Here is a 16,189-nt window from a genome sequence, read left to right on the forward strand (position 1 = left end):
TTTCTCTCTCTCTAAGAATAAATTATTTTATTTTATTTCTTTCCCACCAACCGTTCCACATTATCCTTCACAGAACAATACCAGTATACCTCTTTCAGAAATAATACCCAGCAACTTAACTTTCCCTTTCAAAGGCATTGTCCACAACCACTGTTTTCTCTTAAAACATACATCAAACACACCATACCTAGATCGATCTCAGATCAAGCCATAATCCAATGGAAACCTAGAACAGATACACATCCAACAGAAACCCAATTTTCTTCCCAAAAAAGAAGAATAACACAAACCGAGATTTCTCAACAAAAAAACGTAGACCCACTCCAGACCACCATTGAGGCACCGACAATTGTAATCCAGAATTATATATATATATATATAGACAGAGAAAGATTGGTTCAACTTATACCTGGTGTAATTTCATAAGAGTTACACATTTTTTTAATCATTGATTTGTATTAGATCTAAGGATGAAAAAAAACTCTCATAGTCATGTATTTATTGTTCCCTAGAAATTAGTAACTAAGTCATTAATTTTTCTTATTAAAAATAGAAAAATAAAAAACAACATTAACGCTCTGCTTTCCGTCATCATCTTCATCTTCTCTCCCTCTCTCACATGGTCTTGTGTTCTATTTTTTAACTGTTGAGGCAGTATTTGAAGTTTGCACAATATGTTTTGGTTTTTTTTACTTCAGTCATTGGAATGACAAAGAAATTCCGGTAAAAAGAAATCTAAGGGTGAAAAAATAAATCACTGTGTCAAACCATAAAGCTAGAGCATATATGCTGCCTTTTAAGAACTTATTTCTAATTTTAATAAGATAAACAGAAAGGATAAAGCTACCACAGAACTGAACCTCTTACCGTACCCCCGTAGGGAATGCTCAAAATACCTACCCGCTTGATTGGACCATAACTAAGTCTAACCACGAACAAAGGGACTTCACAAATTTCGGATACAGGCTACAATTATATAGGAAAGAATGGATATAATATAATAAATAAATGAACAAAGCAATCAAACACTTTGTCACTGGTGGTGCAACACGAATAGTATGGCCCTATGAAAGAACAACTTCACAAGTGGTAGCAAATGAACGAAGAAATCAAACACTCCCAGACATAAAATAATAATAAAAATTTCACTTTTTTCCTGAACTTGCCCTTAATTTCCATTGTTAAGGGTGAAAGTACGTAGAAGATAGAACACAAGACCATGTGAGAGAGGGAGAGAAGATGAAGATGATGATGGAGAGCATAGAGTTAATGCTGTTTTTTATTTTTCTATTTTTAATAAGAAAAATTAATGATTTAGTTACTAATTTCTAGGAAACAATAAATATATGACTATAAGTGTTTTTTTCACCCTTGGATTTAATACAAATCAATAGTCCAAAAAATGTGTAACTCTTATGAAATTACATCAGGTGTAACTCTTATATATATATATATTAGCTTTGGCAATGAATAGTGTCCCACCACAGCAAGAAGTAGTTTGGGTTAGTTGTTAAGTTTGATGCATGAGGTTTTTGTAGGTATTTAGGTAAATTTCATTATTAGGCTAGTTTGACTAGTATGATGTGAATGTTCACTCCAAAATGTGTTGAGTTGTTCCTAGACTGGGCACAAAAAAGATTGGACCTTGAGTGCTTCTTGATTTTTTTTTTTTTTTTTTAATTTATTGGAATTGGGATTCTATAGAATCTTGTACAATCATGACAATCGTTTAAAGTGTTTGCCCCACTACAAGCAACCTTTCAAAATTGTCTTTCAAGTTTTAATTGGCTAATTTTACAATTTTCCTAAACTGGGCCCTATTATTATTGAGTACGAATTTGAGGGTTGAATTGAGGTATTTAACAGTAACGATATCATTTAGATTTACAAGTATTTTTTTTTTTATTTAAAATACTCTTTGCATATGAAAAATTTTCATAATAATGTGGCCATATTTTGTATGAAAGATGATTAACATATTTCATGATTTTGGCATATGATCATCATGCTATTAATACAAAGAAATCAATTTAATTGAGACTACAATATTTAAAAACACACAAATATTAAATTGATGACTTTGCAAAGAAGTGTTCGACAAGAATCATCGTTGAGATGTTGCAAGAAACTAATAATTCTCCGCATTAATAAATTATAAGAGTGATGTATTGGTCTCCCTGAATTTTGTGTTAGGTGAGGTCCTCATTCACAAAAGCTATTGAAGATTTTCCCAAATCAAGCAATTATATCAAGTCTGACAACCAAAGTCAAATATATGCTTATAAACAAAATATTTAATAATATATTATGCTAAATGTAAGAATGTAATAATTGATTTGTTGCCTTTCATTATATGTATTGATGTAGGACAAATTAGGACTTTGCCTATGTATATTCGTGGTGGATTTAGGGTAAGGAAAATAGAAGAATTAGTGAGAAATTAGGGTTATTTAAGAGTTGTGTAAATAGTACCCATTAACAATAACTTTAGTAAGAGAAAGAAATTAAATAGAAAAAAAAATTGGAGAAAAAACAATTAAAGAGCAACATGACATTGACCACAATCTATATATAAAGTCAAAATTTAGAGAAAATCCAATTAGATTTTAAATAAATTCTCAATTTTGCGCCACGTGTCTCATTTAATTTTTAATTTTTTGTCAAGTGAATTATTAAGTGTAAAAATCAAAGAGTCAAAATCCAATTAGATTCTAAATTAAATTTCAATTGGAATCCAATTTTTCACCACGTGTCAATCTAAATTTTTAATTTTTGTAATGAGTGAAGTATAAATGCAAGCTAATATTATGTATAATTTGAAACTCCTTTAAAAAACAAGTATAATTTCAACCATATAATTGTAATTATTTTTAATTATGCCCATATATATGCACGAGGCTACACACTAGTATATATAAAAACTCTTACTTGTACTTGTAGTAATAGGATTCCTACTAGGACTACTAATTTGACTAGTAAATAAAAACTGATTCATAAAGATCTATAAACTAAATAAGACTTATTAATTAATAAAATAAAAACCCATAGCCCATAAGTATGGCCCACTATACACATGTAAGTTTTCACCAAACCTTGAGCGGATATTTTCCCATTAGCACGATTTTTCACTACTATTTCATTAGTTAGTAAGCTTTAGAAACAATTTGGGAGAGTAACATCTTGAGCCTTAAAAACTCAAGTTCTAACTACTGAGGTGGAATAATTTATTCACCTGGAACTTGAGTTCTATAGAAGTAGATCTGAAGAAACTAGATACGAAGAAGACAAAGGAAGAAGAAAGACAATCTGAAAAATGCAAATTCGAAGAAGAACAAAGGAAGAGGAAGACGATATAGAGAAGAGGAAGAACAAAGGAAGAGGAAGAAGAGAGGAAGAGGAAGACAATTTGGCTGGAGAAGAGGAAGAAGAGAGCACGATCTGGAAAAGAGGAGGAAGAAGAAGAAGAACAGATGCCCTAGAAAGAAAATGGTGGAACTCGAGTCATAAAAACTTGAGTTCCACATGAAAAAATATTCATGTCAGATTGCCACCACTTGCAACTCAAGTCTTTGAAACTCGAGTTTCATCTTGGAACTCGAGTTTTAGACACTCGAAATACTAGTTTGCTAAATAGTTTTGCAAACTTGACAACTAATTAAAATGTTACAAAAATGATGCTAAATGCAAAAAAAAAAAAAAAAAAAAAAAAAACCCTAGCTTTGATGTGATTTACTCTATCCTGTTTAAAAGCTTGTAAAATAAATCAACAACTCTTCAACTATCTAAATTTTTTTTTTTTTTTTTTTGGTAAATTACAATATCATTCAATGGGTCTTAAACCTGCAACATCACCCTTTTTTTATTTCTTTTTTTAATGGTAAGTAACACACATACTTAGTAGTCTTGAACCCATAATCTCACCCTCCATCCTAATACTATAAAAGAAGAAATGGATCATCAAGTTAGTCAAAGTAGTTGGGAAAAATGCTTACACACTCCCGGAACTTTAGGGTGGTGGCCCTTACACCCCGTCCTCAAATTTTATTTGGCTAATTTACTCCTTAAACTTCACACATATGCCAAATTAATATCTCAATTAGTCTATTGTTAATTTACTACCAAAAAACGCATGAGAGATATACGTGAAGCTTAAAAATACCAAAATCAATTGTCTCAAGTTTGAACCTGATGGAAAGAAGAGAGAGAAACGATTTGACCAAAAACACCGCATCATCAAGCTATAGAAGGTGAAGCACAAAACCACTAACTCAAGCTCAAAAAAGTTACAGTAAAATTTACTCAACCCCACTACCAGCCATGAACATGGAACCAATTTTCTCTTTCTTCTTTTAGGACAAATTAACTAGCAAACTTTATATTTATTTGTTTATAGTATATTTAAAATATAAAATAAAATAAAACTAGATTTTGATGAATTCAATGGAATTTGATTGTTTGTGTTGTTAGGATTTGGAATTGAATTGGTGGGTTTTGGTTAGTTTTCTGTGTTGGCTTGTGGAATTGAAACGACAAAATAATGGTGGATGTCGAACGGCACCAGATATGCAGTTGAGCGGTGCAGAACAAGGAACAATGGCACTGGAGGAAGAAGGGATGCGGTGGTGGTTTTGGTTCAACTCTCTTTCTTTCTCTCTCTCTCTCTCTCTCAACGTTTCTTTGTTCTATTCATTGGAATTTTGGTATTTTTAAGCTTCACAGCGTCTCACTTGAATTTTTTGTTAGTAAATTAACAACATACTAAGTAAGGTATTAATTTGGTACATGAGTGAAATTCAAGAAATAAATTAGCCAAAATAAAAGTTTAAGGGTGCAATGATCACTACCCTAAAGTTTGGGGGTGTGTGAACATGTTTTCCAAAGTAATTACTAATTAGAGGAGAGTTGAGTATGGCAGATATAAAATGTTACTAAAGCACAATGCCCTCATCTGACTGTGCTGTAAATAAAAAGGGAAACAATGGAATTTCAGCTGTAAAACTCCATCCCAACGTTCATCTACTTTCACTAACATCAGGGACCAACGGGGAAAGAGAACAAACGCCATGTACCAATGTTTGAATCAGTTCTTGCATTTACAAAGGAAGCATATTAATGGTCTCACATGCGTTGTGTCAAAAAGCAAATACCATTTCACATTGTTGCAGCAGATCAAGGATTCTCTTTCATATGTTATTATTTCTTTCTTAGCAGCATTAAAATACAACTCCGAGACTATCTTTCAATTTGTTTATGATATCCATTACCCTCATAAAAAAAAATAAAAAAAACCTAACATTATCTTCCCGAAAGAATACATGAAATATAATAATAATAATTTTTCCTCAAAAAAAAAAAAAAAAAAAAAAAGAACAGTGCACAATAGTAAGAGCCAAGAGGCAAACTCCTGCTTTCAAGCAAAAGCAAGTAAAACAGGTTAATTTTATCTTGGTAATTGAAGACGAGAACTTAATCAAGCTTGGACCTTGTCCCACTTAAGGGGCTTCACCACCTCCCATGTGAAGTCAGTGTCATCCCTACCAAAATGTCCATAAGCAGCAGTCTTCAAGAACCTGCCATTGCCACCCCTCTTGAGATCAAGATTAATGGAAATCATACCGGGCCTGAAATCAAAACTCTCCTTCACAATCTTGAGGATCTCTTTGTCAGGAATCTTTCCAGTACCATAAGTGTCAACAAACACAGACAAAGGCTCAGGAACACCAATGGCATAAGAAACTTGCACAATGCACCTTCTGGCGAGTCCATTAGCCACAATGCTCTTTGCAGCTTGCCTAACAATGTAAGCTCCACTCCTGTCCACCTTAGTTGGGTCCTTCCCAGAAAATGCACCACCACCATGAGCACCCCATCCACCATAAGTGTCAATAATGATCTTACGGCCGGTGAGACCAGCATCACCATGAGGTCCACCAATGACAAAACGGCCAGACGGGTTAAGGTGGAAAATGGTCTTCTCATCAAGGTACTTCTCAGGAATCACAGGCTTGATCACATGCTCCTTTAGATCGGCTGCAATCTCATCATTTGTCACAGTCTCATCATGCTGAGTAGAGATGAGCACGGTGTGAACACGAATTGGAACCATGGCACCTTTTTCATTGTAATACTCAACAGTGACTTGGGTTTTCCCATCTGGCCTAAGCCATGGGCATGTACCATTCTTACGGACCTCAGTGAGGCGAGCGCCAAGTTTGGTTGCAAGAACATGGCTCAATGGCATCAATTCTGGGGTCTCATCGGTAGCATAGCCAAACATGTGGCCTTGATCACCAGCACCAATCTCCTCTGGCCGCTTTGTGAGATGACCGTGCACTCCCTGAGCAATATCAGGACTCTGCTGCTCAATGTTAACAAGGACCTTGCAATTGTCTGCATCAAGACCCACATCGTCTGAAACAAAACCAATGGCTCGGCATGTGTCACGCACAATTTTCTCATAGTCCACATTGGCCTTGGTTGTGATCTCTCCGAATACCATGACCATGTTGGTCTTGGTGCAAGTCTCACAGGCCACCTTGCTCTCAGGGTCCTGTGCTAGACAAGCATCAAGCACTGCATCAGAGATCTGGTCACAGAGCTTGTCTGGGTGCCCCTCGTTCACTGATTCAGAGGTGAATAGGAAGGTCTCCATTTCTTTCAAGCTGCAAACTACACCAAAATAAAATAAAATTATGACCAATACCACAATTATACAGACTAACCAAATTCATTCACTCTATTATGAATAGATGCACATAAACATTGGGACATTCCTACAAGGGAATACATGTGGCCGACCTAATCCGTAACCAACCCCAAAATTTTTAGACCCGGGGTTGGTTGGTGATATTGTTTATATATAATTATATATAAAACTGATCCGATGGGTTTTTTTCCCCCCCCCCCACAGATCTGTTTAGTACAATTGCAAGGAAGTAATTGAAAATAACATAGTACAATTGCTAGGAAGTAATTGAAAATAGCATAGTACAACAGACAAATGCATAATGGATCTATTTAATTGCATACAGTACAAAAACCCAGCAACAGCAACTGACAGCCGACAATCGTTCAAAACTTTGCTAGAGCAACCTTAAAAGTACCCACAAGTGCAAACTGATTTAAATAACATAAATGAATTAAAATCCTGAGTCCATTTCACAGTCCAACAGAAATACCCTTTACACAAACACAAACGCCAACAACAAAAAAACGAACAAATCAGAAATGGTTGATTCATGGGTTTCCTCAAACACCCAATACCCAACTTATCATAATCCCATATTTACACACACTCAAAACGTAATTGAAAAATGCCACCAGATCTGAAACCTTAATGCACATTGCTATTATAAGATTACAAATAGAGCAAACCAAATCTTAACAAGAAATATAAGAACAAGGCCTACCTCGAGAAAGGGAGAGAGAGAGTTAGAATGGGTTGTGCTTGGCTGAGTGAAAATGTGGACCAAAGGGGTTTGCCTTGCCAAGCGGTACGAGTCCAGAGTTGGGGTTTTAGGTGCTAATTTATAGAGAATGCGGAGTGTCAATAAGAAGCGAAATTTGGGTTAGATTCATTCACTGTAACGCGGGGTCTACATCCACGGCTGAGATTACATGTTGCTAATTTGATCTCAGCAGTCGGTGACAGCGTGTCGGTGAGTTGAGGCATGTTTTTTTAGGATTTTAGTGAGGATTGAGGAACAAGGAGGATGACGCGTTTAACTGGGAATTGCCTGTAAAGGTTAATAAGGCCACCTACCCCAGCCTGTCGTCGGCTGTGCGAGTCTTTGACTCGGATATGTCAAGCCACCCACTACTCGGCTTGCTCGGTCTTGGACTAACCAACCCACCCGCTTAGTTAACTCTGTTTAAAAATTAATTTGAAAGGTCTCAAAACACTTTCCTCGTGTATAATATAATTGTCATAATGCAATCGTGTACAAACTCTTTCTTAGAAGGAAACCGATTTATTTATTTTTTTAAATAACACACATTTTCAAACAATTTCATTAGTTAGCACGTTTTTAAAACTATTTAGAAAACTAACATCTCGAGTTCTACACACTTGATTTTGGATTGCTAATTCGAGTCCAATGAACTCGATTTCAACATTTTGTCATATGAAACTCGAGTCCATATGACCCGATTTCTTCAACAGACTATGTCAATGCCTTCAAAGAAAAAACAGAAGCACCAGAAAAATTCTCCCAGAATTAACTAGCTTAAGAGAATCCAAATGGTTGTCTCACCTGAAAACCAAATTTGTTCATCCTCACAGCTTTGAGATAGTTTGCATTCTGCAAGCCTTCATCTATGAGGTTGAAATCAAACCCAAACCGCTCCGGTGTTGAAATCAAAACATCTGTGGGGTTGTGTTTTGATTTGGGAGTATTTTTTTCTGATTTTTGGGTTTGGATTTTTGAGAAATGGGTTTGGGTCTTCGTGGGGTTGGTTGCAAATTCTTCTTCTTCTTCTTCATGGATTTGCTTCTTCTTCTTCTTCATGGAATTGGGTCTCCGTGGGTCTGCTGAAGAAATCGAATCCTACGGACTCAAGTTTCATACGACAGAATGTTGAAATCGAGTTCAAGGGCTCGATTTAGCATACCAAAATCGAGTATTTAGAACTTGAGATGTTAGTTTCCTAAATAATTTTTAAAAAGTGCTAACTAACAAAATTGTTTGAAAATTGGTGTTAGTTTGAAAAAAAATCTGAAGGAAACACTAAACACAATACTTGAAAGTAACGTGTTTAAGCCTAGTGAGATAGTGTTTTCAAAAAAAAAAAAAGCCTAGTGAGATGGTGTAATTTTTTTTTTTTTTTTTTATGGGATAGTGTAATTTTTTTTTTCTTTGAGAAACAAACACACACATACACAAGGGAGAGAGAAAGGGGTTCTAACACAAAGGTACACTACAACTCCACTCAAAAGCCATGGTAACTTTTTAAGGGAAGGTGTGGCAAATTATACTACACACAACACACTCTCTTTTAAATGTGTGTATATGTTTAACAATTAGTTTGTTTCTAAAAAATGATAATAATACTTGAAGGAGCCCAAAACTTTCAAATGATGTCTAGTATCATTTAGAATCATATTGGACATTTAAAAAATAAAAATAAAAAATCTTGAATTAACCTAGAGACTAAGGGGTGTTTTTTGTATTATACCTTATATTGTAAATTTGTAAAAATTAGGCTTTTATTATTAGGTTTGGTTAACGAATGCCCTCAAGCCAGTGGTTAATGAATCACTATAAAAAAAATTGTGATGCTAATTTTATAGAAAATATAAAAAAGCTATCGAATAAGTCAATTATTTTTTCCTCTTCCCATCAAAAGTTTCTAAAAATGATTATTAACAAATGCCCTTAGGGCATCTTTTATCATTTCCCTTTATATTATTATTAGTATTATATAATAAAAAACATTTCACTTTTGGTTCGTACACTAAATTAGAATCATAATATAGTGAGTTCTAATTAACTCAATTGGTAAAATATTTTGTTATCGAAAAAGAGATTTGGGATTTGAAGTTTTAACCTTGACTACACACCCAAATAATAATAATAATAATAATAATAATAATAATAATAATAATAAATAAAAATAAAAATAAAAATCAATTGGTGTATTGATCTTGATCATGGAACGTATGCCGATCTTATTTTATTTTTTTTAAATCTTAATATATCATATTTTCTTTTGTAAGGACACAATTTGTAACGACCCAAAACGATACTGGGTTCGCACGTAATAAAGGCCCAAACAATATCATTTGTAGAGCGTGGGTTTTGAAAGGCTAGGCCTTGGTCACCGGACGGTGGTTTTTCGTAGTGTTCATACATAATTAAATCGTGTTCGCTCTAGGAGTCTTTCTCTTGGAGGCGGGCTGGGAGGCTCTGGTTTTTGGCCATTTTTCCCAGCCAACCTTTTCGGATTCTTGTCCTTCCTTTTATATTAGCTTGTATTCCTTATCCTTCGTCCACGTGTAGGATCGACTTTTCCAAGACTGATACTTGTCCCATCAGCCCATACCCAAAGTGGTTGGGAGTGGTTGCAAAAGTTGAAGAGCATGGCTCTGTCAGGTGCAGAATGCTTTATTGCAGTTCTGGCAGCCTATAACTTGTGCTGTTCCCGCACTGTGATCACTTTTCCTTTTAGGGGCATTTATGGCATACCGAGCAGGAGCTCGTCCTCGGCCATTTCCTTAGGCCGTCCATGACTCTTATGATGCGTACTCGGCCCTGTATATCCTCGGCGCAGGCCTTGGGCCTTAACATGAAATGGGCTGGGGTCACAAACTCTCTGGCCCCATAATAGCCCCTCAAAATCCTGCTGTCCGACCTCTTGGTCGGAGAGGAGGGTTTTGGGTGATGCCACGCCTTTATGGCGGTCTGCTCAAATCTGCCCTTCATCAATGTGGGTGTCTCTTCATCTATCCAGGAAACACACCGGACTACGAGACATTCTTCTGAATTCATTCACGTTGCGTTCCTGCCGTTTCATTATCCGAAACGCATCTTTAATGATTTCCCTTTACGAGACCATTTAAATTCGACGATTATTGACGGCGTGGGGAAATGGAGTGGGTATATTCTCGTTTACAGATTTTCTTGGAAATTTGGATAGATTAAATGCCTCCCGTTTTGCTCTTCATATAAGAAGAAAGGCAAGAGGTTTCCTCTCTTATACAGAGACCTTTTAATCCTTTTAAAGTCTGAAACCCTTAGCCTCCCCCAGAGTTTCCTTTATCTGCTAGTTTACACCTTGAATTGTGATATGTTCGAGATAGGAGCGGGAATGAAAGGACCATACCCTTCCTAGAAATGCCATGTTCTTCTGAAACTCAAAATGGCTCGGTCAGGGCAGGGATGGCAGAGACTCAAGATACTTCTCATCCTTCCTTCAGCCAAAATTCGAAGCAGGGGCTCGTCGCGTCAAACTTTTGTTGCGACTGAGCTGAGGTCACCCATTATCAGTACCAGCCGCTCTCTTATGAGCATAGCTAACATGGCACCAGCGTGTTAGGAGTCAGGACTGACACAGGGACAAAGTATCCCTGCTTCTTCCTCTCTTCCTTCACTGGTGCCTCCTTTTGCCTCCCCTTCTTCTTCTTTCCCATCACCAGATCCATCCTGGTGCTTTTCCTTCTTCCTCTTCTTCTCCTCTTCCACCAAGGAAGGTCCTCCTCTCAATATGGGTGCTACTGGAGCAGAATTTGGAAAGACTTGGGAGCAGAGCCTAAAAAGATTTCTGGCTGTTTGTTTGTTTTGTTTTTTATTGTTTTTGTAATTCGTTTTCTATATAGGCTTGTTTAAGCCCTTTATTGTACACTGTAATACCTCTTTATATTAATAAAAGTCATCATTGCTTTATTTCGTATATTCTATCTCTTCTTTTTGAAATGGTTATGCCGTGAATAGACGTACTACCCTGTGACTTCTTTTTTATTTTTATACTATGAACGATGCGTAGGGCCGAAATCCCAGTTAATAAAAAGACCTTGCTCTGTACTTATTGAAACTATCCGGCATAATAATGCCGATTTGAACAAATGATACTTAGGGCAGAAATCCTTACTAAGAAGAAAAGAAAAAGATATTATGATGACCTTATTAGAGCTGTTTGGCACAATAACGCCGACCTGAGAAAACAATACTTAGGGCCGAAATCCCTTACCAAGAAAAAATATGTTATTATGAACTTATTGGAGGTATCGTGTACAAAAAGACCGACCTGAAAATGGGTTGTATACCCCAAACCTGAACGAGATGATGGCTGAATGCTCGATGCCGTGTAGGAAGTAATCATCCGAGGATATATAACCCAAAAATGAACAGCCCCTGCAGGTCGCTGAGTAATAAGGCGTTTCGCCATCTTCCTAATAACTTTCATAGCCTTAACCTTTTCTGGTATTTAGTCCGAGGACTGAGCGACTTAGAATTCTTCTTAAGTAACTGACTTTTCCATAGGTTTGAGTCCGAGGACCATGCAATACCTTGGTTCTGGCCAAAATTTGATATTTTAGTAGTTGGTTTCCCCATAGGTTTGAGTCCGAGGACCATGCAATACTTTGGTTCTGTCCAAAACTTGATATTTAAATAGTTGGTTTCCCCATAGGTTTGAGTCCGAGGACCATGCAATACCTTGGTTCTGTCCAAAACTTGATTCTTAAGTAGTTGGTTTCCCCATAGGTTTAAGTCTGAGGACCATGCAATACCTTGGTTCTGTCCAAAACTTAATATTTAAGTAGTTGGTTTCCCCATAGATTTGAGTCCGAGGACCATGCAATACCTTAGTTCTGTCCAAAACTTGATTCTTAAGTAGTTGGTTTCCCCATAGGTTTGAGTCCGAGGACCATGCAATACCTTAGTTCTGTCCAAAACTTGATATTTAAGTAGTTGGGGGAATTAACCCCTCGCCTATGGCGTGGGACCTTGGTTTAGGGGGATTAGCTCCTCGGCCAAGCCCCTAGAACCATCCGTGCTGCTGACACTACGAAGCGCAGCCCCTAGTGAAGAAACGTAGCCCCTAGTGGAACTTTACGCTAGAACACTACATCTAGCTGTTGGAAACGATGTGAGGGATTGTCTCAACCCACTACCTGTGCCAAGACACAAGCCTTTCCCACAGACGGCGCCAATTGTAAGGACACAATTTGTAACGACCCAAAACGATACTGGGTTCGCACGTAATAAAGGCTCAAACAATATCATTTGTAGAGCGTGGGTTTTGAAAGGCTAGGCCTTGGTCACTGGACGGTGGTTTTTCGTGGTGTTCATACATAATCAAATCGTGTTCGCTCTAGGAGTCTTTCTCCTGGAGGCGGGCTGGGAGGCTCTGGTTTTTGGCCATTTTTCCCAGCCAGCCTTTCGGGATTCTTGTCCTTCCTTTTATATTAGCCTGTATTCCTTATCCTTCATCCACGTGTAGGATCGACTTTTCCAAGACGCCCATACCCAAAGTGGTTGGGAGTGATTGCAAAAGTTGAAGAGTATGGCTCTGTCAGGTGCAGAATGCTTTATTGCAGTTCTGGCAGCCTTTTACTTGTGCTGTTCCCGCACTGTGATCACTTTTCCTTTTAGGGGCATTTATGGCATGCCGAGCAGGAGCTCGTCTTCGGCCATTTCCTTAGGCCGTCCATGACTCTTATGATGCGTACTCGGCCCTGTATATCCTCGGCGCAGGCCTTGGGCCTTAACATGAAATGGGCTGGGGTCACAAACTCTCTGGCCCCACATCTTTGAATAATAAAAGGGAAATGTTTTTTTTTTTTAATAAAAGGGAAATGTTAAGATGCCCTAAAGGACATTTAGTTTATAAAATATTTTTAGAAACCTTTTGTGGAAAAAAAAAAAAAAAAAAGGTTTTGTGATTTTTTTTTTTTTTTTTTTTTTTTTATATTTCCCATGAAAATAGTATCTAAACTTTTCTAAAATATTCCATTAACAAATGTCCTAAAGGCACTCGTTAACTAGACTCATATTAAAATAAAGGGTCACGCTAACGAGTGCCCTAAGGGTATTGGTTAAGAATCCATTTTAGGAAAGTCTTGACATCACTTTTATGGGAAATGAAAAAAGCTGTCAAAACATTTTTTTTTCTTTTCCCATAAAAACTTTCTTTAACTGGATTCTTAACCAGTACCCTAAGGGAACTCGTTAGCATTTCCCTAAAATAAAAAGTTCCATTTACAAATTCAACCATAATAAATACCTATTAAAAATGATCAAGATTATATATTTAATATTTCTTTACAAAAAACATTCATAATAAATACACATTAATAACTACCATAATTATCAAATTTCATATGTAATATTATTTAATATAGGAGAAATTACATTTTTTTTCACCCTAAATTATACATGTAAGGACCCAATTTGAGTCCTAAGCCCAACAGTCAAAAGGATTTTAGCCCAATACAATGAATTTGTAGAGAATATGTCAGAAAACTAGGCTCTAATGAATTGGACAACAATTATGGTGGGTCTAGATGACCTGAAAGCAAAGATAAACAGGTTTTACCCAAAAAAAAAATCGTCATCGGCACAATCCAAGAAGATATGTTCTTATATATATCTTTTTTGAATTTGATTACAAGTCCAATTCCTGTTGTTACAGCGTTTTTCCTTTAATTTCTCGATCCCCCTCCTCAGTGTATTCTTTCTCTTTTATATTGTCTTCCTTCTTTCATCTCCACCCTTCACATTTAGACCAGGTTTCTGCCGTTGATCCCTGTCCCATCAGTACATTCCTGAAATTTTTTAGAGTAGCTGTAAGGGTGAAAATTATTGTTCAGGTATCACTTCCATATTAATACGGCCAAAGAGTTAGCTACAGAGCATTCAATGCGGTGGTAGCAGCTTTCTCTTAGATATTTCATAGTTCCCCTTTGTCCTGTGCTTCCATGATGTGTATTCTTATCAATAAAATCTTCCGGAATGTTGCTCTGGATGGCAAACCACACCTTCTGACCTTTGTTTTGCTTAGCCGAGGAGGCATTCCTCCTCGGACCACCTTCGTGGACCCTTATAACCAGACCCCATTTCTTCATTCACTAATGCAGACTTCCATGACAACGTTTACTTGTCGTCGGACTACTAGATGTCCTTGGATTAAGCTCCCTGCCCAACATATATATAGATATATACTACTGGGCCTATCATACCTACAATACATAATTTTACACTTTACCCTTTAAACTATCAAAATGCACGCTTGACCCCCAAATTGAAATTTTGTAACACTTAACCCCACCATTTATTTGATGCTAAGTTTAATGAAATTTAGTATTGAAAGACCAATTTGCCTTCTATTGTTTGTTTTGGAAAGATGGGTAAATTGTTCTTTCAATACTTAATTATCTCATACTTAACACCAAAACAAAATAATTCAATGGACAAAATGTAAAACATGGTATAATTTAGAGTGGAAAATGTAATTTCTCATTTCATATATAAACACAACTATAATAAATGACTATTAATAACTACATGAAATCACATTTGGTAATTTTTTTTCTCATTTTATAACTATCATATTTTATTAAAATTTTCTATGCATTGCAGGAATTGTTAACTAGTTATCTATAATCTATAATATATAAAAACATAAAACATTTAACTTTTGGGGACTTCATAATATTGTGCTATATAAATCTTTGAGGTCTTATAATTTTAAATGTCATTATTTTAAGAGAAATGCTATGTCCACAATATTTCACAACAAATCTTAAGTGATAGTTTGTTATGGGTGGACAAAAAAGTAATTTTAAGTTTTAAATTCAAATTAAAACCAATAACAACTTACCACCTATGATTTGTAGTGAAAGTGTTATGAAAATGTTGTGGACATTGCACTACTCTTATTTTAATATAGATTTTTAATTATATGTAAATTATATTCTATCCACTAAAATCTTAGTGCATAATATTTTTTCCATATACAAACACAATTATAATAAATGACTAATAATTAATAGGATATAGAGTTCCACATATAGGCACTATCATAATAAATGCATATTAATAATTAATAACTACCATAATTTTTATTTTTTTTGAGAAACAACTACCATAATTATAAAATTGGCTAAAATACAAATTACATACTCTAACTTTGACCAAAATTCATTTAAGTTTTATAACTTTACTTTATTTCAATTGAGTTCTCTAAGTTTCAAATTTATTCAACTGATGTCTCCCATTTATTCCGGTTAGATGTGCCATGAAGCTTTGCTTTTTTATAATAGCTCTTTGTATTTGATAGTGGAGCTTCAAAGTTGTCCGAATCTGTAAATAATTTTTTTTGTTTGAATCTTTGTATGTACTAGATTTGTGTTCTTCTTCTTTGAAGGTCAAATTAATTTTGTATTTCCCTTTTTTTTCTCTCTTTTTATAAAAATATTTTTATGATTTTATGATTTTTTTTTTTAAGGGATCCACTTAACAGAGTTAGAGTATGACAGAAGTTTCAATTGAATAAACATAAAACTTAGAGGACTTAATTGAACTAAAGTAAAGTTAGATAATTGAATTGAATTTCGATCAAAGTTAGAGGGTGTGATTTGCATTTTAGCCTATTGAATTTCATATTATATATTTTAAATTAAATTAAAATTATATTCTATAGTGAAACCATCCATTAGAATTTTGGCACATCATATTTTTACATATACAAA

General features: G+C 35.5%; 1 protein-coding gene across 2 annotated transcripts; it reads right to left on the reverse strand.

Moving 5' to 3' along the window:
- Positions 1-5,156: 5,156 nt before the first annotated feature.
- Positions 5,157-7,578, reverse strand: LOC126688816 (S-adenosylmethionine synthase). Of its 2 annotated transcripts, none has more exons than XM_050383680.1 (2): positions 7,410-7,578; positions 5,157-6,669 (listed from the first exon to the last, which is right to left on the reverse strand). In XM_050383680.1, the coding sequence occupies exon 2, from the start codon at positions 6,650-6,652 to the stop codon at positions 5,471-5,473; it is 1,182 nt and encodes a 393-aa protein (XP_050239637.1). In that variant the 5' UTR covers positions 6,653-6,669; positions 7,410-7,578; the 3' UTR covers positions 5,157-5,470. The 2 variants fall into 2 exon arrangements, with proteins under 2 accessions (XP_050239637.1, XP_050239638.1); XM_050383681.1 differs by having other exon boundaries at positions 5,157-6,662; positions 7,410-7,572.
- Positions 7,579-16,189: the final 8,611 nt, after the last annotated feature.

The sequence above is a fragment of the Quercus robur genome, chromosome 6 (genome assembly GCF_932294415.1).
Source record: "Quercus robur chromosome 6, dhQueRobu3.1, whole genome shotgun sequence".
Lineage (NCBI taxonomy): Eukaryota > Viridiplantae > Streptophyta > Magnoliopsida > Fagales > Fagaceae > Quercus > Quercus robur.